Below are 22,552 nucleotides of genomic sequence, written 5' to 3'. Positions count from 1 at the left end.
CATTATTTATATCGTAATGGTGCTATCTCGATAATTTAATTTTATATCATCCTATTATATTATGTATCACCCGGTCTATCACTATCGATTGCCTAAGATAAGAGTAATTTAGAATACACACAATAGGATTTTATGGAAGAGGTTTCCCTTTCTGATGATTTTGTTTATTCTTTAGAATTCTTATTCTTTATGTGTTTTTGTCACTGTCATCTGTCTGCTGCTACTGTCAATATGAATGTCATCACTGGATGTTTTTATAAATATTTTGATAAAAACTAATATTTCGAAAAACATGAAGAAGTTATCACTTAAAGTTATGATTATGTTAGTCTTGAGTTCTTGTACAGTTCTTTTCTTGTATTCTAGAGTAAGTAATCACAAAAAATATTATCCTGCTATGAAGAGACCACCATCCTCCAAGTAAGTTTACTTTTTCTATAAAGGGCAAGAAAATATCTAAGGCACTATGCTATTAGATCATACTTATCATAATACTATTTGAAAATTTCAGAATAACGAGCTACAACAAGAGTCATGGTATAGAAAAGGTAGTGTTATCGTTTGTAGTGTGCGATTCGAGATTCAATGAATCCATTAACGTTGTAAAGTCTGTGTTGTTGTTTACAAAAGTTCGTGTACACTTCGTAATATTTACTGACGATACGTTACGCCCAAAATTTAATGAAACTCTGACAATGTGGAAGCAATTAACAAAGAACCAGCTGGAATTTGAGCTTCACAAAGTTAGCTTTCCTCAAGAACATGAACAGGATTGGATGAACTTATTTAGCAAATGTGCGGCGCAGCGGTTGTTTATTCCGGTTAGTAAATATTTTTCCAAAGTGGAATTATAACATCAATACACTTGTAATATTATTAAATTGGCATGTTTATTAAGTATTATTATTTACATTTCAGAAACTGATACCCCACATAGATGCCATGATATATGTGGATACAGATACTTTGTTTTTAGGCCCAGTAGAAGAGCTCTGGCATTTCTTTACACAGTTCAATACAACACAAATATCTGCAATGTCCCTTGAAGATGAGAACCCCAATGTGTCCTGGTACCCAAGATTTGCAAAACATCCTTTCTATGGGAAATATGGTAATTATATAATAATAAATTCCATTAACAATGTATGTATAAAAATAGCTAGACCCCATATGAAATCATAAAGTCAATAGTCCTTTGCCTGACCTAGAAACATGGACACTCACAAAATATCTAAGGGACGAGAACAAAACTGACATTATGTTAATAATAGACCTACGGTAATTTAGAGAGACCCATAGACTTCTTGTAAATTAGTGTAAAAAACAATTAGGCCAAAATGTGAACCTTGTTATTTATTTTTATGATAAATTTCTTGCAGGACTGAATTCTGGAGTAATGCTCATGAACTTGACAAGGATGAGGGAATTTGGCTGGGTGGACTATGTCACGCCAATCATGTTGAAATGGAAACTTTACATACCCTGGGGTGATCAGGTATGGTCTTCTGCTACTTTCAAAGAATAAATTTTATTTCTCAGAACAAAATGCTGTTCATTCTTTAGAAAGTAGGTATAATTTAGCTAAATAAGATTTTCGTAGCTGTAAATGGAGAAAAGTAGTCAAATGTTTTCTAAAGGAGAATGGGCAATCCTGCCTAAGAACATATAATAACAACGTGCAATTTATCAATAGAAAGGGTTTTTTACGTTTTTACTTTACACTACTTACAACTTTTATTAAGGTGAAATGTCCCTAACAGTGAAAAAGAAATGGGTTTACAAGATCAGCCTTAACAAACAATAATATGAGCACGTCATTATTCCTTCGCTGCTAGGGAAACCTACATTCATTTTATGCCCATTGTACTTTGTGAATATTGTATTGTGATTGATCGCAGGACATAATAAACATAATATTCCACTACCACGAGCGCGCGGTGCACGTGCTGTCGTGCCGCTACAACTACCGCTCCGACCAGTGCATGTACGGCGACGCCTGCGCAGACGCCACGGCGCAAGGCATCTTCCTACTCCACGGCAGCCGGAAAGCCTTCCATAATAATAAACAACCAGCCTTTCAGGTAAACACAGTGTAATAATTATGACAGGGTCTTGTATCTACATATAATCCGATGTCTAATCATAACGTATTGTTTCAGGCAATCTATCGTGCGATTGATGAATATGTGGTAGGAACGGACCCCTCGAAGTATGTCCTCGCAAATATGGATCTGTACTTCTCCCAGGCGCCCACATCAAACTGCGGCAATTTGAAGGATGCCTTCTTAAAAGTACCCACTCGAACGTTTACCGATTTATATCCAGCTCCTAACAGATAGCACAAAGGCTTAGAATAGGAGAAAATGCTTCAGAGAAGATTCACATATCGTACTTTTTAATTAAGTATGCAGTAAGTAGGTACGCTTTTCAATTTAAAAACTTAAGCCGCGTTTCCACTAGGTAACATTTGACGAACGACACTTGCTCAACATGTACCTACGCACAACACCTCGCTACGTACGTCGCTAGCGGGCGCGCAACAAAAGTGTTGTGCCACATGTTGCGCGTCAATTGTTGCCTAGTGGAAACGCGGCTTTAAAAGAAGTTACGCCATTGAAATTGACATTTGTTTTTAACGCAATAGGTGTCCTTATACCTACTCTTTATTTGGATTTTCCACGATTCGCTTGCACATGTGTCTGTTTCCGTGCCATACTAATTAAAACCAATCTCGTGAACGCCCAGGCATGGAATGTAATATGTCTTAAACCTATAGTTTATAAGTTTAGGCAAATGTATTTGCGAGTATTATTAACTTGTAAAACCAGCACCACAATCTTTCCGCCTCTAAAGTGGCTATTGTAAAAACTTGATGTTCCATGACAGACCTGTATAATATATCATATCTAACCTTACACAGAATAATATTATTATTTAGATATATATCACAAAAATATTATAAGGCTAAACTTTGTGAATGTATGTTCTATGTGTCTGTTTGTTACTACTTCAAGCTTAAAAGGCTGAACGGATTTTCATGAAAATTGACAGTAATAATAGCTTATAAATTACACTGAAGCGGGGGATGAAGCATTATTTTTGTTTCATCCTGTTACCGCGTGTAATGTAATGACCATATATTATTTGAATGTTTATTCAGTTATCATGTTATAAATCTAATATATAAATACATATATAAACACGGCCAGGCGGTAAGTGTGAGGGTCACTCGCGTGCTCCTTAGCGTAGGAACAACCGGTTCTGTAACCTTCCGTCCGACGCGCTAACATCTAGCTATTCACTTTTTGTTGATTAACACCAAAAAGTAAAATAAGTATTTTTAACATTTACTGGAAAGGTTTGACATTTATATTGATAGAAACTTATCCAGTACCTAATCCATGGTCGGCATAAAATCTTCTATGTAGGTATAGATATGTACAATTTTACCTAAAAGCGAAACACCACTCACGAAATCTTAGAAACTATAACACCGCCAAGCTTCAAGGCTCCTCAATGAGAAGTTACGAAATCACGGATTTCACTCTCCTATGGGGATTAAAACGGGAAGTGGAAGTTTGTATGAAGTCCTGTTTTTGAAGTAAAACACTTGAACTTTAAAATGGTGTGGAATTGTTATAATTTATATATAGGTATTAGGCTTTTTAAACTTTTTGCACATGATAGCTGCCCAATATTTTACACACGCCTCGTATAGCTAACAATATGAAATCTATACTTAGTGAAACTTCTTATTAAATAAGTTTGTTTTTATTGCAAGATTATAAAATCGAGCCAGGAAGTTAGGAGGATAATACAGTGCTAAACCGCCAAAACCGACATAAATGTAACTGTTCTAGACATAACATGTTATGGTCAAGGTAAACTTGTTTGAAAGACCATCAGTTACAGCCTGGTTTGTTGACTTTTATCTTTTCAATTATGTAAGTCATTCTAAATGATTTTTACAATTTTATTATAATATAAGTTGACACGAATTATATTTAATTAATTCAGCTATAGGCTGTAAAAAGGAAAGGTGAAGGTGTCTTATATAATTAATTTATTTAGAAAGTTAATTGTAGTATAAATAATTTATACTGTATTTTTAATGTTAATGTCCTTTTATGTTTGTAGTAAGTACATAGTTAAACACAAAAGTATTAAATCTGCCTCATTATATTTAAGTAGCGTTTGTAAAACTTTATTGCAATTAAACATTTTATATTATTTATAAAATGAAATCGTTTTTTTAATACCTCGTTTTTATGAATAGCTAATACTGTACTAAACAATTAGGAACCAGCACACAAGGTCATACAAAAAAAAATCTTCATCGTTTTATTTCGAAATCATTATCACTTGTGATAAGAAGTGCTATAGCTTCGCACTGAATGTCATGTATGATTTCTCCACCTACCTTGCCTCATTCTGTCTAGCTAGAAGACCTAAATCTAAACCTAAAGTACTATCATCATCATCATCTCAGCTATAGGACCTCCACTTAGATCTCCACAGATACCTGTTGGAGGCGACCTGCATCCAGCGTCTTCCGGCGACCTTTATAAGGTCGTCTGTCCACCTTGTTGGTGGACGTCGAGATTTACTATCCAAGCTACATTTACTACAACATTTATTATTATTTGTTGTTATACATTTTTGTATCTCGGCAGTTATCTACCGGGTTTTGTAGGTTAGCACGGGCCGAAGCCAAGTGCTAGCCTATGTGTCTTGATTGCGGGTTGTATGTGTGTTTAATGTGGTATGATTGTGTGTGTGTTGACTGTGCGATTGAATGTGTGCTGTGTGTGATGCTGTTGTACGTGTATCGTTTGTCTCGTTTTGTAGGAATTTCCTGACAATTCTACAAGTGTTCAGAATGGCAGCTTTCTGTAGGGTTTGATAGGTATTCGGTGGTAAGTCTAAGGTTTTTAGAGACTGATGTAATTGTTTCGGTATGACGCCTGTTGTTGACAGTACTATAGGTATGATGGTAACACTGCCTAATCTCCACATTCGGCTTATTTCGATTTTGAGGTCTGTATACTTAGAAAGTTTTTCTGCTATGGTGTTTTGTAAATTGTGTGTGTTTGGGACTGCAATGTCTATAATTTGTGCTGTTTTGTTAGTTTTATCTATTAAAGTAATATCCGGTCTATTGTAATGAACTGTTTTGTCAGTGAGGATGGCGCGATCGAAGTAAAGCTTATGTGTGGCATTTTCAAGAACTACTTCGGGTTTATATTTATAGTAAGGTACAGGCGGTGTAAGAATTAATTTATATTTGATGGCAAGTTTTTGGTGAATCACGTTGGCTATCTGATCATGCCTGTACTTGTAGTCTGTCTGAACTATGGCTTTGCATGCACCTGTGATGTGCTGGATGGTTTCAGATGCGCTGCTGCATCTTCTGCAAACGTCCGTCGGAATGGGGGCTCTCATGATGTGCTTTTGATAGTTGCGGGTTTCTATCACCTGATCTTGGATTGCCACCATGAACCCTTCGGTCTCAGGGAATAGGTCGCCTCGACTTAGCCAGTCGTTCGACGCTAATTTGTCGACGTTCTCTTGGTCTAGGTCCAGACGATGTCTTCCATGCAGTGACTTCCGAGTCCATTCTATTAACTTAGTCTGCCTATCTATTTGCTTTTCGTTGTTTTGTGGTGTTTTATCGTGCATATTTAAAGGGGTCAGTTTGTGGTCGTTGAAGACTATAGCTTTATGTAGAGTAGAATGTGTAGTTTTTGTGTTAAAATATGTTCTTAGTGTAGTTATTTGTTTGTTGTGTAAATTCATAATATCTATTATACCTCGTCCTCCGTCTTTTCTTGGCAGCGTTAGTCTCTGGATGCAGGAGCGAGGATGGTGTTTTCTGTGTCTGGTTAGTGTTGTGTTAATGATGCGCTGTAAATTTTTAAGTTCTGTCTTGGTCCAACTAATAATACCAAATGAGTAGGTCAAAACGGGAATAGCGTAGGTGTTGATTGCTTTAATAGTATGTCTGGCGTGTAGTTGAGTATTAAGTATTGATTTAAGTCTGTGTTTAAATTGTTGTGTTAATTTGTTTTTTATTTCTTTGTGTTTTATTTGTGTAGCCTGAATGTATCCTAAGTATTTGTAAGTTTCGTGTTCACTTAAAGAATCTATTGTTTCGCCTGTTTGCGTTGTGTAAGTGTGTTCATAATTGTTGCCTCCCAAGACTGAGTTGATTTTACACTTGTCGATACCGAATTCCATTTTAATATCTTGTGAAAAACTGTCTGTGATATCAGCTAGCGTGTATAAGTCCTCCTGTGAGGAAGCGTACAGTTTGATGTCATCCATGTATAGAAGGTGATTTATTTTGTGTGTGTCATGAGTATTGTCGCCTAATATCAGTTTAAATCCTGGTGCACTTATATTTAATGCTTTCGATAACGGGTTTAATGCTAAGCAGAACCATAAGGGGCTGAATGCGTCTCCCTGAAATATGCCTCGCTGTATCTTAATGGGTTCGGTTTCAGTGCTACCAGTGGGTGTTGTTACACGTAACCGTGTTGTCCATTGTGTTATGATGTTGCCTAAAAATGACAGTATTTGTGGGTTAATTTTGTATATTTCTAGGACTTCAAGTAACCACGTATGTGGCACCGAGTCGTATGCTTTTTTGTAATCAATATACATCGTGAACAGATCTTTTTTCTGGCGTCTAACCTGAACCTAGTATTACAGAGTCTATTGTCAGCTGCTCCTTGCAACCTTGGCTTAACTTTCGGCACCCTTTCTGCTCTTCTGATAAAATTAAATTTGTTTCAAGGTGTTTATAAACTATATGGGTAATACATGAAGTTATAATTTTGTATATAGTCTGGAGGCAGGTGATAGGTCTGTATTTGGCTGGGTTACTACTGTCATTGGTGTCTTTTGGTATCATATATGTCAGTCCTTCCGCTATGTATGTAGGTAATGTGTTAGGGTTTTTAATAAAGCTGTTTGTGTAGTTGTAGAGGTATGGGTGAATGTGTGTAAATTTTTTGTACCAGAAATTGTGTATGTAGTCTGAGCCTGGTGCTTTCCAATTATGTAATTTTCTAAGGACGTCATGGAAAGTATCTATTGGGATATGTTCGAACGACATTTCTTCTAAGTTTTTAAGGCTCTCTCTTTCTGTTTTAATCCACTCGGCTTGACTATTATGGCTCATAGGCCTCTCCCATATCCCTGCCCAGAATTGATGAAATTCGTCTATCCTAGGCAAAGAGGCGTTTGTGTTACTTTCATTGCTGTTTATTGTTTGATTTGTGGTAGATTGTTTTAATGATCTGTAAAACTGTTTCTCGTTGGACTTAAACTTATTATTCTGAGTTTTGCGTAATGTGCATTTAACATACCTATTTAGTCTGCTGGTTATAAGTGTAAGCTTCTGTTTGAGAGTATCTAGGAAGTGTACAAGCTCTGTGTTTGGTTCTTCATGAGTCGAATGTATTTTATAGCTTTCTAGAATATTATTTACTTTTTCATTAAGTTTCCTACTCCTATAACCCTGCATATATGCTGTTAGCCTTCCAATTTTGGCCCTTAGATCTGCAGCTCTGGATTCTAATCTCCTTTGCCACTTGGGCTTACTGATTTTGTGTCGTAACGTCGTTGTATTATCAGAAGCGCCCAATGAGAGTCTACTCCCATTAGTTTTTGCAGCTGTCCAAGCTGCACTGTAAATGATAGTCTGCAGTTGGTCAAACTCTGTGTCTTTACTTGTATGTTTAGGTAAAATGTGTTCGTTGATGTGACTAACTATTTTTGCTAACTTTCTGGACGGTTTTTGTTTGGGTATATAATCTCGTTTTGTCGGATGAATGTTTGTGTAGTGTTGTAGTGCTAAACTAAAGGTCTCCTCTATTTTCCTAATTACTTCTGTGTCGGTGTCATTGTGTGGTATGTTTTGTACGTTTACTAAGGTGTGTGTGAGTGCGTCTGGGTCGATACTATTTAAGAAGTAGTTGACCGTTTCTACTTCTGTCGCTTGTGTATGTGGGTTTTGTTCAAATGTATTTGTTGATAGTCTAGACGTATTTTCGATAACTGTTTGTGTAGGTAGATTTTGCGTTTCTCTGTAAGTACCTAATTGGTGAAGGGCATGATTTTTGATTTCTAAAAGGCGTGATTCTGATATCATTTTATTATTAATTATTACTCTTTTTTGATCTGATATTCGTTGTTCAGACAAGTGTGACAATTCTGGGTACCTTTCTATAAACATATCTCTTAGCTTTTTTCGCCACATGGTCATGTCTGTTTCCATATTCGTAGTAATATAGTAACATTTTATTAGAGTCTCGTTGAGCTCATTTGACCATTTCATTCTGCTCTTTGGGAGTGTTGTTGTGTGTGAAGTTGAGTTAATTTGGGTGGTATTTAGTTGAAATGGTGTCTGATTTTGTGTGCAATTTGTGTTTGTCTGTAAATCTATGCTAACTTCGGATCTAATTGTATCAAGTGTAGTGGGCGATAGTAACTTTTTGTTAACTATTGCTCTGCGTTGGTCTCCAATTCTTTGTTTAGAGACATCCATGTGTGGGAATTTGTTAATGAACTGTTGATGTAGTGATGTGAGGTATGAATTTGTGTCGGTTTCTAGTTTTGTGATGGTGAGATATGTACGCCAAATGAAAGTATTCATATCTTCACTCCATTTTTTGCGCGTACTGGTTGGGACAGTAGTGGGTGAGGGATTATCGGCCAATGTGGCCTCCGTCACAACATCTACTGACATTAATGAGGATGTTGGTGATGAACGTAGTAAATATGAAGGTGGTGATGATGGTAATGAAGGGAATAATGATGTTGATGAAGTTGATGACGTGTCATCATCATGTTGAGCTGCAACAATCTGTGACTGGGCAGCTCGCTGCGATACGTTGCCCCCCCCCAGAATACGAAGGGCAGCCCAGGCTGGAAGCCATGGGGCGGGATTCTCCATCGCGGTTAGCTCCGGTACCCGCCTGGGGTATTATTACTCTGTTTCGTAGTCGCATTAAATTAGGAGAAATGTTTAAAAAACTATGAAAGAGAAAAGTTCAAAAGTAAAAGCTATAAGATGACTGCAAAGTACATACTTTAAAGTAAATAATAAGATAAATATGTTATTAGGCATTGAAGATAGGATTTATAATTTATAAGATAGAGATTTTAAGTAAAGGGAAAAGGGAGGGGAAATTGGGAAATTGGGACCGTTAGTTGGAAAGGGTAAGTCGAGGTGTTATGACTATATTTTCTGATGGTACCTCCTGTTTACCAATTGGCACAGGGTCGTCTAGTTCTTATTGACTGTTTTTAGTGTTCATGCCTTCCCACAAGCCCCCCCACCACGTCAATATTATTCTTTATTGCACACATAAATACATTTGACACACTGAAAACGGAGACATTATGTACAACGGCGAGCTTAACCCAGTGTTGGGTTCTCTTACAGCCAACCTTAGAGTGAAAGAGTGATTTGATGGGGTAGGGCGAATGTGCAACGTTATACTAATAACAATAATATATATGTATAATATCTTAATAAATTAAATATATACCTTTTATAATTATATAAAATATAATATATACAAATATATACACAGGTCATAATGATAAATAATGTTCCTTAACTCGTCTCTTAAACATATCCAATGATGAGCTCTCGCGTATAGAATGCGGAAGGGTATTCCACAGCCTAACAGCACGAACAGTGAATGATCCATCATAGCGACTTGAAGTGTGGGATGGGACACGAAGCAGAAGAGATAAGGAAGAGCGACAAGGTTTGCCTCTGGGAACGAGGAACTCAAAGCGTTCACGAAGGTAACTTGGAGTGACAGGATTGTGAAGAACAGAGTAAAGAAAAGAAAGAACGTGAGCGTCTCTACGCCGCCGAATAGGCAGCCACTTCAACTGGTTCCGAAATTCCGACACATGATCGTACTTTCGGAGGCCAAAAATGAAGCGGATGCACAAATTCTGCAGACGTTCGAGTTTATCAAGTAGCTCCTCAGTCGCATCAAGGAAACAGACATCAGCATAGTCTAACAGAGGAAGGAGGAGCGACTGAGCGAGAGTAATCTTTGTTTATGTTGTTTATGTTGTTGGTTTTGTTTTCAGGCAACCAAGCACTCATTTTAGAATAATCCCTACTTAGGTCCTGGCACATACATTCCTCTGCGTGATCTTAAAATGCTAAAATTAATGTTATGCATATTATGTATAGAGGTATATATTTAAATCTTTTAGTTACAAAAAGTCAAAAAAATATTTAAATTAGCATCGCGCAAGGTGTATAAATATTAGGCTAATTCGCCACGGTCGGAGGTGGTGGGGCAGTGAAGCCAGAGGTGTTGCACGTCTTTGTTCCAACTTTACGACAGCTTCTTAATAAAAAACTTGTCCACTTCTGTTACGGTGTCCTTGTGTGAAGATTTATTAATTATTAATAAACATATTTTTTAAATATGATTTTGAAAGTGTGGTTCGTTGCAGCGATAGCAACAATCGCTTTGACTACTGTCTGTAGTGGTAAAGTAACACCAGCGGAGCAATGTCCAGGTAAAGCAAACATCGTAATATTTGAGTTCATTATTCTGAACGAATATTAAATGTTTTCTGCCTTTTCTAGCTGAGCTAAAATATAGAAACAAATTAAGAAGCTGTGTGGCGTGTCTATTCCAGGGGAGTCGTTTGAAGGCTTGCAGGACAGGATCCAAGTGAAACCGTGCGGCAAAACACGTTGCAAGCTGGCGAAGAACACGAATATAACCGTCATATTTAAATTCTCTGCAGGTAGAGTACTTACGAGTTTTACATATTTTCCTTCTTCCTTAATTCTCTAGCTAATCTCCATTATGATGGATGTGACTAGTGTCAAAATTATGTGGAAGGCTACGAATAGATTTACATAATCGATTTGAATATTTTTTTATTTGTAGACTTGAGTTTATTTATAGGTTACTCAATAACGGCCTGAAGGATCGATCGATCGTTATGTAACGCTTGGCGCTGTCAGCAGATATAAGTACACCTGTAGGTACTTCCTAATCGCGTATTGACCAGTTGTCTGTTTATTGTCCATTTTATTTTAAAGGAACCAGGTAGAACTCGTGGCACTTTAGAAAATTATCAACGGGAAACTACTAAAAAGCTCATACTCTATTTTCAGAGGAAGAAGTCAAAACTCTGACGAACGAGGTGTTGGCGTTAGTATCAGGTTTGCCGATTCCGTTCTTCGGCGTGGACGGGAGCGACGCCTGTGGTGACGTGCAGCGTTCCGACACGGGCGAGAAGGCGAGCTGCCCGCTGCCAGCCGGCCACGACTACTTGTACACCAACGTGTTCCCCGTGCTTCCTATCTACCCCACGCTCAGCACCAGGGTGCACTGGAGCCTGAGAGACGGTAACAAACGACTGATATGTTTCGAGGTACCGGCGGTCATTACGGAGGGCAAACATTAATTGAAACCGTAATAGTATAGGCACCTTGCTTGCTGAAATTTTATTGGCGTTTTATGAATGTCCACCACCAGGGACGCTCTCCTAAGAGTATCTACTCACTAAAATATGTAGAAGTTTCTTACAAAAACCTTGATTTAGCGTTGAAGGAGATATGCATAATTGTAAATATTGAATTAAACACATTTTTATATTACTAATTTTAATTATCTAATTGCAATAATAAAAACAAAGTAAAAACGTCCAACTTCGTATTTTGTTGCTTACACAAGTCATTTTCTTACAGCTACCTTAATATTACACGAAGGTTGTCAGTTTATTATACCTTTGAAGATACACCTTTTAAAGTTCTTGATATTGTGCTCACAACTTTGAACAAGTATTTTATGCTTAGGACTTGTAACATTACTATCTGCCGGGGCTAATAAGGCACAGATTCCCAATAGTAAGCATATAGTTATGTAAGTACTTAAAATATGATAAAAGTGAGCATTTCTAATTGTGCTGAATGTGCTTTGCATTACGCAATTTGTGCAGGCACTTCAAAGCACATGAAGTCTGATTTGGTGTCTGCGTTGCTTAGCGCCCAATGTACCTTCACCTTCAACGACGGGTAGAAAGCGTACACCGGGAAGGAATCTTTATAGGTGTATTTAGTACCCGCTTTGACTGGACATGAGGCTTTTTCGCCACTCTCTGTGAAAATCTTGTCACAGATGGAATTTCCGTCCACTCCCACGAACGGTAGGTTGATCCCAGCGACATCTGCACTGACTTTGTTCACGACATCCTTAATGTCCGTTTCTGAAACATTAAATAAGATCTTATAAGTGATGCCCTCAGGAATTTAAGCAAGAATTAATAATGTAACTATTCAAAGTAGTTACTAATCAAATATAAGCTTAAGGCCTAGCCTCGGAGAACCTTTGAACTGGATGGGTATGATAAGTGTGAACAGTAGTTTTTTCAGTATTCATAGGTAGTCAGATGAGTTAAAGTCATATCATCCTTTTGATGTAGTTTTATGTTACTGCAAACAATAGGCCGACAATATTATTCATTTATTCTCGTCACAGCGCTCGCGTGGCAGTCGTAAATGTGAATTAAGTGTTTCCTAGAGCAGAGCAGATATTTATTGCATATTTTCCTTATCGATCGTTCATCATAAACATGACAACTTTATAGTGTTACATGTGTTTGTAGGTGTTCTAATTTGTGGTTATATCCATTTTTATGGTGCACAGATCATAATTTATATCTAAAGCCAGGTTTAATAGTCGACAACCATGATTTTAGGACATTAGAAAATGTCAATAAGTCATCAGTAAGTATATTATATGTCCAATATTGCTGTGCCCTAATTAGAGAGGTTTTTATTATGAAATAAGTACTCCGTCAGAAGCATGTCAAAGGCAAGGCGTGGTTTTAATTAAATTACTTAAGTATTCAAACGTGATTATCGGATTAAAGACACACAAACACGACTACCTACGTAAACGTTATTTTTAACATACCTACTGAAAAAAGGAGAATGTCTAAGGCCGGCAGCACACATCCGGTTTCCTGATCCGGTTTCCTGATCAGGAATCCTGATCCGGAAACCGGAATGCTCTTTTTTCATACAAAATGTTCACAAGAGCGCAGACGTTCTTACTTTTTCCGGACGGAAAAAAACCTGACATTCGGTTTAGGCCGGCAGCACACATCCGGTTTCCGGATACGGTTTCCTGATCAGGAATTAAGATTCGGGATTCCGTGTCACTAGCGCACACATTCGGTTTTTTTCATTCGGAATTTACATGGCCAGTACGTAAAGAGGAACCATTTTGAAGGCACGACATCATGCACTATGACGAATTGATTGCTGTTGCACTTTTACTGGCGCTAAACAAGAAAAAGAGGAAACGACGTTACTGGGTACACCCGTCGAATGCTCAAAGATTATCCGAAAGTCAATTCTATGTTAAAACAGCTAAATTACGAGCATACCCAGAAGAATTATTTATTAAGTATTATAGAAAGTCCATTAAATCCTATGATGAACTTCATAAATGTCTTTACTAATAATATTGGATTGTATTATCTGAATAAAAATTGATTATTATTATTATAAAGGCATAGATATGAGAGAAATAAAAATAAACTCATTATTTTTGGGTGTTTATTTATGTAAATATGTGTACGTTTGTTAATTGTTCAATAAACAGGTTTTTTTTTTAATAATATTTAATACTAAAATAAAAACATATATAAAAAGCCAGTCACAGGCGGGCTCTGAATGCTCTGATACACGTCCATTCGGAACAGGGCTACCTTGATTCAGAATGAAAATTTCCGTATGTGTGCGGCGGTCGAACCAAATTGTTCGCGAGCGCTGCGTTCGGAATGACGTCATCAGGTTTTATTCCGTTCTGAGTACCCGAACGCACGGAGAAAATTTTAAACCGAATGTCAGGTTTTTTTTCCGTCCGGAAAAAGTAAGAACGTGTGCGCTCTTGTGAACATTTTGTATGAAAAAAGAGCATTCCGGTTTCCGAATCAGGATTCCTGACCAGGAAACCGGATCAGGAAACCTGATGTGTGCTGCCGGCCTTAAAATTTTCTCCGTGCGTTCTGGTACTCAGAACGGAATAAAACCTGATGACGTCATTCCGAACGCAGCCCTCGCGAACAAATTGGGTCGACCGCCGCACACATACGGAAATTTTCATTCTGAATCAAGGTAGCCCTGTTCCGAATGGACGTGTATCAGGGCCCGCTTGTCACTTGCTTTTTTTATATTTGTTTTTATTTTTGTATATTTTTTTTTTTGAGAGATGAAATCCAGTTTAATTGTTTAATTAACAAATCTATACTAATATTATAAAGCTGAAGAGTTTGTTAGTTTGTTTGAACGTGCTAATCTCAGGTACTACTGGTCCGATTTGAAAATTTCTTTCAGTGTTAGATAGCCCATTTATCGAGGAAGGCTATAGGCTACTTATCGGCTTTTTATCCCAGTACGGGAAGTAGTTCCCACGGGATGCGGGTGAAACCGCTGGCAGAAGCTAGTATATACATATTTGCATACATAAAAGATAAATAGTTTAAAGAGGGCGAATCACAATCCATACAAAATTGCCCCATGTCCTATAACAAAGTAACGTATCTCAAAAAAAAGATAAAAATTTTAGAACAATATGGTACTTATATTATGTACTCTCTAACTTAATTTTTTACACCTTCATACGAAAAAGTGCTTTAAAAATTGTTCAGGCGCTGTTATGAAAACATCGCTCATAGGACTATTCATACATTTTATTAAATTATTTTTTTGTTTGCTATGGTATACCTCATAGGTGGTCCCATAATCATCTCATCATCGTCATCGGATCTGATGATGGAAACCCTGAGAAATCATTATTTATCTCGAATGGCTTGATGGAGTTCATCAAATGATTTGATGGACATCCGATAGTATTAAAAAAAAATTTCGGGGTACGCCCGTAACATGGCTCTTTTAATGACTTTCGGCCAATCTCCGGGTATTTAACGGGTGTACCCAGTAACGCCGCTTATTTTTTTTCTTTTTTAACGAATGTAAGAGTGCAATCGCAATTAACTCGTCATCCTCCATGATGCGTGTTTTCACTTAAGTGGCTCTATACGTACTGGCCATGTAAATTCAGAATGAAAAAAACCGAATGTGTGCGCTAGTGTCACGGAATCGCGAATCGGAATTCCTGATCAGGAAACCGTATCCGGAAACCGGATGTGTGCTGCCGGCCTTAACTTGACTGATTTTTTGCTAACTTGATGTTTTTCGACTGACCCGGTTTCTTTTACTTGTTGTGTTACAAAGTTTTATTTATATCTGTTTGTTTGTGTCTACCCATCTAGTTATTAATATGCCAAGGTCTTTTTTATTTCCTTGTATAATTATCCACACGAATATGAATTATAATTCGCAATTGAACTTGGTTTTAGGAGGATTTTTTATCGTTTTCCAGTGCTGCATACCGTATAAACAACAAAGGATATTATTTTCGGTATTTGCGTTATTCGCATTTTAATGCTTCATTTAATTAATGTTATAACCTTCGTATTCACTGAAATTAGGAGCACAAATTGAATCAGCATCACTATTTCTTTGATCTGCGCAGCATCATAAAAGTTAGTCTTCACTTTAGGCATAAGTGAGTTCAGAGAAGCAAAGTTATTTGATAGCAATATCATACCTGGTGTGAAGTTGATGGTGATGGATTGATCAGTGCCTTTCTTGAGCTTGCAGGGAGGCTTCTGGCATGGAGACAGCTGCACGTTGTCGCTCAGGTTTTCGATGGATTTACCTGAAAAAAAAAACAACGGAAAACAATAAGTTTCTGCTCAAATACATACTAAGATGAAATCGAATATTTTAGTGAAAATTATATTTTCATCCCACCATCTCGGAAAGAGTAGTTTTACCCTTTCATATCTGAGCGCAAAAGCCGTTTTTATCCTCTAGAGCGGCAAAGTGATTTGAATTTAGAACATCGTGTGCAATACTCCATTTGTGGCAATCTTGATAAGATATTTCAAACAAATACATATTAAACAAATAAAATACTCCTTAAAATAATTATTTATGTAATTAAGTAATTTTGATTATTGTTTTTACATAGATTTTTAACCTCGCCTCATTTTTAAACTAAGTTTTCAAATAAATGAACTTTAATAGGTATTTCTTTTTAATTTGATACTCATATGTGCGCGCCATTTTGTTTTTTTGCATTAAGTAATTTCCTCGATGAGGTGGGATGAAAAGTTACGTGTTGCACTCGAGTGCAAAGATTTTTCACCTTGTGCTCTTTTGATTCCCTCGCTATCGCTCAGCTCTAATAGGGTATTTTAGTCTAGATGAGAAAAAAATTAAAAGTGTATTACAATGATTGTTTAGAGGAAAAGCAATCGGGAAATGTTAGTTTCACTTCGTAAGGTACATAAATATATTTTTTATTGCAGTTTAAAGTTTTTAGGTTTTTTTATCTGTCTTTGAACACTACGAAATGTCGCCGCCATGCTAATGACGTCATTACGGTAGTAAACAACTTTTAACCAAGTGTTTCTCATATTTATATCCACTGGTACTTGAATCCATAATTTGTCTGGTGTTTTTACACTAGTGTTCTCACATTCAGAAACAACACACCAACGATACGGAGCATAATTACCTACTCAAAACATATCAAAATATGTATTACTGACAGCTGTAGTTTGTTTACTAACGTAATGATGTCATGACCAAAAAACAATCATGGCGTCCGTTGTGTGCCGCGTTTTCGCGAAATACGCGCGAAATTGAAATTATGATAAAACAATTAATTTATATTCGTACATAACGTGAGAAAAAAAAATATTTTTAATTTTTTAGAGATATATTAAGACTAAAGAATTTATTTAAGATATATTTCAAAAATGCATGTAATACCCTATTATTGAAACACTCGCTACGCTCGTGTTTCAATTTTAGAATCCGTCGCTTGCTCGGTCATCAAAATTGAGCCCGCGGTTAAAAATCAACTTTGCACTCTTGTATAACAAATAACTATTATTACCGGAATTTATAATAATCGGAAATGCCATAAAATAACAGGTATCTATAGGAAATATGTATTTATCAGTTTAAAACAACCACCATTTACACCTGTAACTACATTAGTAGGTAAGCAAATTAAAATTTCGTGTGAGATCCATCGCCGACGTTACCGGTTTTTTGTACAGACAAGCCACAGTAGGGTTTTTTTCAGAGAAATAATGTTTTATGGTACTAGACAGGTTGTTTATTACCCACTTGTTCATACAAGTCACGTTGCATCAACCTGTTGTGTGGGAAAGGATTTTCCCAACGCGTCAATTTAAGTCATAAATATTTTTTCTTAATGGGATTAGTGGCGTGCACTTGGAGAGGCCTATGTCCAGCAGTGGACTGCGATAGGCTGATGATGATGATGATGATGATGAATGGGATTAGTTAATTGAAAAGTTTTAATTCGGATTGTCTATCTGCATTTAATTGCAAGATTTATGCGAACCTGTAATTATAAAGTATAGTTCCAGGTTTTCTAATTATTTGAGAACGATATTCGTTTAAAACTACCTATATAGATAAATAAATAAGCATTACCTAGTGTCAGCTAACAGGATGTCTGTTGTACATGTTGATAATTATAATATACCTATTCATGTGAAGTCTAAAAATAAGGTAGACGTAGGTATGGGTAGAAAAAGTAGATTCCCTCCAGACAATCTACCTTAACTACACGGTGCTTGCGGAACCCTATAAAATGCGTGGGGCGACTTGTACTCACACGTTTTTACGTTATATCGTCTTGTTAAATAAAAACGTCAGTATGCGCAACAAGTCCTCGAAATCGTGATCTGAATATTAGTCGGCTTATAACATGATAATATTACCTAATTTAAATATAACGTCCACTCTTAAAGTCAATAGCAGCGACGCTTTGTTATCCGAGTTACTTGATATGGAATAAATAGGGCGGATGGTTCAAATGTTTTTACTTATTTAGGTATAGCTTCCCTAGACACTTGCAAACTATAAACACAAACTCACTAATTGTTTCTCGCGGTTCGGAGGGAATACTTACCTACTTCCCGCACCCGGATAGTAAGCGAAAGTTAGAACCAATTTCCATCTTTTTTTTGGGTTCGCTGGTGTTAGTTATAGGAAAAGGTTTCTCAGTTAAGAAACTCTAATAGGCTACTTAAGCCTCTCGAGTAGCAATTCTAATGAAATCTACCATATATTTGGTAGGATTCTGACTTGTCTGGGATGATCAAGAAGCCATAATTTATGTAGAGGAACAGTCTAGCTAGATAAGTGTGTTCTTGATTGGAATTGTTCAACTGGTTTTGCCTTTTCTATTCGTTAGTTTCGATTTTTTACGCATGCATAGATTTTTTGTTTATAAATATATCATTTTTTAATACCAGTGGGACGGGACGGTCATGCAAGAGTTGTTTTACGTTGCACGTAAACGTATTACCAACTCTAATTATAAAATTGTTGTTTTTTTTTGCCCCTACAAACGTAAAGCTAACGTACAGCGCTAGCTAAGGTTGCGATATAGCGATTCAGTGACATTAGAATCTCAGTTTAATTGTAATCGTCCCAGTAGTTAGCCATGACCGTCGCTGTCCGTCACTGCGATACTGCCAGTTAGTCAGTAGGTATGCGATAATTGCCAGCCTGCGCATAATTCGCTAAATAGTATCTTTATTGCTGTGGAGGTCCTTTTCTAACCGACTTCAAAAATGAGGAGTTCCTAAATCGTCTGTTTTTTCGTTTATGTCATTCGATGAGAGGCTGGACTGTTTTGGAAAATTCCTTCTTTGTATGAAAGGGTATACTCTCAGTTTGGTCCCATTATCATCAGGTCAGGTTCTGATGGAAACCCTGTGAAATGGGCAAGAGTCGAAAATTGCAGGCACGCATTTGGTAATTTATATTCGTGTGTATATCGGGTGAGCCTACATAACAAAACCAAGAAGGTTTGGACCTAAACCTGATGATAGATACGACAGAAAATCAAGCGAACTCCATAGCAACTAGCACGTGTTCAGTGTTCAGGCTTATTTCATTCGTACCTATTGCCGTGATCTAAATATAATATGACTGCTTTATCAGGACTGACAGTGAAGGCAAAGTTCAGTTTAGGGAACTTCTTAAAAGTTGATAGCGTCAACTCGTCTTTGGGCTACTTATATTTTAATCATATACAGGGACTTTCCACCATTATTCTTGAAGTTTCAAACAGGTACTTTTTTTTGCTTAACGCCGCGCGCGACGAAACTGGCGCCGTCCGCCAAATAAAATATACCTAAAAAAACTGTCTTATATACCTTCCCCGATGTTCTTATGTCATACCAACCACGGACTAGTAAAAAAAAGTCTTTTTGCTCGTGTGTGTCTGTGTGTAATACCTAAAAACCTACCTACATAATAAACAATCCAAAAAATGTTGAGTAAGTATCTATCTACGCTAAAGTTTACTATGTGACATGTATTCAAATACATATAATTGTTCGGTCTGTCGGTATGTCTGTTTGTTCTGGGTAATGTCTGAAATGGCTGGACCGCTTTTGACGGGACTTCCACTGGCAAATAGCTGATATAACAAGGAGTAACTTACGCTGTAACCTCGGAGAACAGCTACCAATTATAGTTTTGGGCAGCAGAGGTTTAGTCAATGTCCGCGGGAAAACTTTCTCAAGATGTTTGTAATAAAGTACCTACCTAAGTAGGCACGGTTTAGGTAATTATGTACCTACCTGTATTATTAATACCACTTACTATTTACACACTTAGTTATGTAATCAGACAAATATTAGTAGGTAATGGAGATTTTAGTTGTTTTATATGACAAGTAACGACTTACTAATTAGGTACCTATTACCTACCTACACGTAAAAGTTATGAAGCAAATGACCTTTGCTTTTTATTAAACATAGAACTTATTGATTTGCATAGGACGTACAGTCAACTTCAGGTCAGTGGTAACAGTTTTATAGGAAAATCGTGCTTATTACTATTGAGTTAAGGTGCATGACAGTTACCACTGATGTGCGGTCTACTGTACCTAGGGCTGCCATTTCGAATTTTGCCAAACCCGGACAAACATTAAAAATACCCGGACATTTGGCGTAAGTCGCATTTTTTCCCGAACGAGTACGATTTTTTTTAAACAAAATAATACCTAATTTGTAATCCATTTAATATTAACATTTACTTAAATTCAATGAGGTACTTCCTTACATGAAAAGTGTCCGGGTTATTCCCGGACACTTCTTGAAACCCCGCCCGGACGGCCCCCGGACGGCCTCCAAATGAGGACAAATCCGGGGAAACCCGGACGGATGGCAGCCCTAGACGTACCAGACAAAGCTAACACTTTTTTCTTCTTTTTTCTGCAAATGCTTTAGTAGCCATAAAATCCATCCATCCAGACTATAGGAATTCAATCCGGATTTCTATTTATAGATCGTCTCGTTTGAAAGTGAAATGCTGCTTGACTACCTACAACGAAAACTTGCGTGAAGTGTTTGAATGCTACAGGGCCATGAAAATATTTAGGTGTGAAGTCCCTGTAATACCTAGGTACCTATATACCTAATGTAAGAAGATTGGCAGATCTTGGTTTGCTTATACAAACTTATTGTAAGTATTGGAACATGTGAGTTAGCAAGTGTGATAATTTCAATTATTCTGTTCAAATATTTGCCAGCGTATTTTTTCTGCAAACATCAATAGCGCGTTTTTTCTGCAAACATCAACAATAATTTATGGAGGTAGGTACCTATAACTCAATAATATAAATCAACCTAATGTTGTATGACGTGAATATTATTTGAAACTAACTTGACAATAATTTACATATCTGAGTAGGTACACGTTAATGGTTGCAAGAAAACACTGGAAAAATCTTCTGAGATTCGTTGAATAGAGGTTTTGTCAAAAAGATTTATTTTATTTTAAAGACAACTTAAATTCATCACCCCGTTGCCTACGTTAAAAAAAAAACAATAATCACATTTGAAAATATGTTACTTTTTCGATTGATGGCAAACAAATAAACTCTCGCTTCACCGCACCTCCCCGCTAATATTATGCAATGCCAAAACATTACCTGTTAAATGAATATGCTTACTTAATGCGTCGACATTATCGTATTTTGACGAAAATCAGTCCCTACTTACAAAGTCATTTTTTCAAACGTAACGTAACCTACTAACTACGCTAACTCAATTAAGTTACTTTTAAGTAACCAGACACAGTTAATTCCTAGTTTGATATTTATGTGCCCAAGGTTCATTCACTGGAGGCGCGTATCTTAACAAAAACAAGCATCACACCACCAACAAGTTAGGCAATAAGAACAAAGGAGCTCAAAGTTCACGCTGATATCTCTCCATTATTAGCTAACTGACACAAGTTTGATTCATGCACATGTCGAGATGGCTAATCTCATTAGGTAGCTCGTACTATTGTTTGTAATTTATAATGATAACTAAGTTATTGTAACACGAGACAGTTGCCTTGCTAGAACGTTACAGCACGGTACCTACTACCTGCACCAGTTAAAAACTACACGTTTAGTCGGACCGTGTAAACACGATATCTCGCAATATGTGATGTCACTGACGGCATACTCGTCAAATTCAAATACACACGCTATTTGATGCAGAAATGCATATTTACTTCCGTACTTTATAAAAAATTCATCTGGTTTTTTTATTAATTTATTAAATTATCCATTCATTTACAAGGTTTCGATAAAAAAAAAACCAGTTTATTAATTTCAATAGATCAACGTTAAATGAAGTTACATTATGAGCTCAAATATGATTTGAATAAATGCAGTTATTGAAATTGGCTCTTTTTAAAACCAGTTTTGCATTGCGTTTTTATTTCTTATACTGACCTCAATAAACTAAAATATTGATATCACTAAGAAAAATAATGATACTAAATAGAAAATTGGTAGATAAGTAGGTGCCGGCAATGTTTTCTGTGAACGCAAAATGAGACGAAAGCAGGTCGTGTTCTAACGGTCTTATGTAAAGAGCAAGTATTACCTGGACACTGGCGCACGTTGGTGGCGACAGCTGAGGCCGCGAGCACGGCGAAGCACACGACTACACGGAGAGCGACCATTGTTACGTCTGGCTCAGTGTACTGCGAGGTCTGTCTGACGGTGCACCGGTCACGCTCCGAGAGCAGATAGGTAGATACGTACTTGGCGGGGCACAAGGCTCTTAACTCAACAATACGCCAGCGCCGACCGACTCCTCACTTATGTACCATCGACTCAAACTGTGAAACGAGTTCGCTATGATTGTGCTTGCCAATATATAGGTAGTTAGAGATCGTCGTGTGTCTGCCATACGTCAAAGAATTTATGAGTTATGCAGCCGATGCGATGTACAGATAACTGCGTTAAAACATTTGAGTACCTAAGTTATGGGGCTTTGTTTATTGCCGATTCGCAGAAAATTAAATCTAAGAATTTGGGGTACCTACCTACTGATAAGTGGTGAGAAATATTACTCTCTG

General features: G+C 37.0%; 3 protein-coding genes across 3 annotated transcripts; 2 read left to right on the top strand and 1 right to left on the bottom strand.

Moving 5' to 3' along the window:
- The first annotated feature begins 65 nt into the window (after positions 1-65).
- On the top strand, positions 66-4,244 carry LOC110373439 (glucoside xylosyltransferase 1). The gene is made up of 6 exons (XM_021330710.3): positions 66-420; positions 512-821; positions 919-1,111; positions 1,380-1,495; positions 1,899-2,081; positions 2,160-4,244. The coding sequence occupies exons 1-6, from the start codon at positions 236-238 to the stop codon at positions 2,337-2,339; spliced, it is 1,167 nt and encodes a 388-aa protein (XP_021186385.3). The 5' UTR covers positions 66-235; the 3' UTR covers positions 2,340-4,244.
- Positions 4,245-10,281: 6,037 nt separating this feature from the next.
- On the top strand, positions 10,282-11,707 carry LOC110373467 (ecdysteroid-regulated 16 kDa protein). Its single transcript, XM_021330745.3, has 3 exons — positions 10,282-10,560; positions 10,684-10,794; positions 11,171-11,707. The coding sequence occupies exons 1-3, from the start codon at positions 10,467-10,469 to the stop codon at positions 11,461-11,463; spliced, it is 498 nt and encodes a 165-aa protein (XP_021186420.3). The 5' UTR covers positions 10,282-10,466; the 3' UTR covers positions 11,464-11,707.
- LOC110373468 (NPC intracellular cholesterol transporter 2) lies at positions 11,646-22,316 on the bottom strand. Its single transcript, XM_021330746.3, has 3 exons — positions 22,075-22,316; positions 15,678-15,788; positions 11,646-12,264 (listed from the first exon to the last, which is right to left on the bottom strand). Exons 1-3 carry the CDS (start codon positions 22,151-22,153, stop codon positions 11,981-11,983), a joined length of 474 nt encoding a protein of 157 aa, XP_021186421.1. The 5' UTR covers positions 22,154-22,316; the 3' UTR covers positions 11,646-11,980.
- Between the last annotated feature and the right edge of the window lie 236 nt (positions 22,317-22,552).

This window comes from Helicoverpa armigera, chromosome 20 (assembly GCF_030705265.1).
Source record: "Helicoverpa armigera isolate CAAS_96S chromosome 20, ASM3070526v1, whole genome shotgun sequence".
Classification (NCBI taxonomy): domain Eukaryota; kingdom Metazoa; phylum Arthropoda; class Insecta; order Lepidoptera; family Noctuidae; genus Helicoverpa; species Helicoverpa armigera.
The sequence above is the reverse complement of the archived record's forward strand: the minus strand, read 5'-3'. Positions and strand labels throughout refer to the sequence as shown.

Coding starts and splice junctions, on each gene's coding strand:
- LOC110373439 (XM_021330710.3), top strand. CDS start 236: ATGTCATCACTGGATGTTTTTATAAATATTTTGATAAAAACTAATATT. Junction 421..511: donor AAGAGACCACCATCCTCCAA/GTAAGTTTACTT, acceptor TGAAAATTTCAG/AATAACGAGCTACAACAAGA. Junction 1,112..1,379: donor TCCTTTCTATGGGAAATATG/GTAATTATATAA, acceptor AATTTCTTGCAG/GACTGAATTCTGGAGTAATG.
- LOC110373467 (XM_021330745.3), top strand. CDS start 10,467: ATGATTTTGAAAGTGTGGTTCGTTGCAGCGATAGCAACAATCGCTTTG. Junction 10,561..10,683: donor ACCAGCGGAGCAATGTCCAG/GTAAAGCAAACA, acceptor TGTCTATTCCAG/GGGAGTCGTTTGAAGGCTTG. Junction 10,795..11,170: donor CATATTTAAATTCTCTGCAG/GTAGAGTACTTA, acceptor CTCTATTTTCAG/AGGAAGAAGTCAAAACTCTG.
- LOC110373468 (XM_021330746.3), bottom strand. CDS start 22,153: ATGGTCGCTCTCCGTGTAGTCGTGTGCTTCGCCGTGCTCGCGGCCTCA. Junction 15,789..22,074: donor CAACGTGCGCCAGTGTCCAG/GTAATACTTGCT, acceptor TTTTTTTTTCAG/GTAAATCCATCGAAAACCTG. Junction 12,265..15,677: donor CACCATCAACTTCACACCAG/GTATGATATTGC, acceptor TTAATGTTTCAG/AAACGGACATTAAGGATGTC.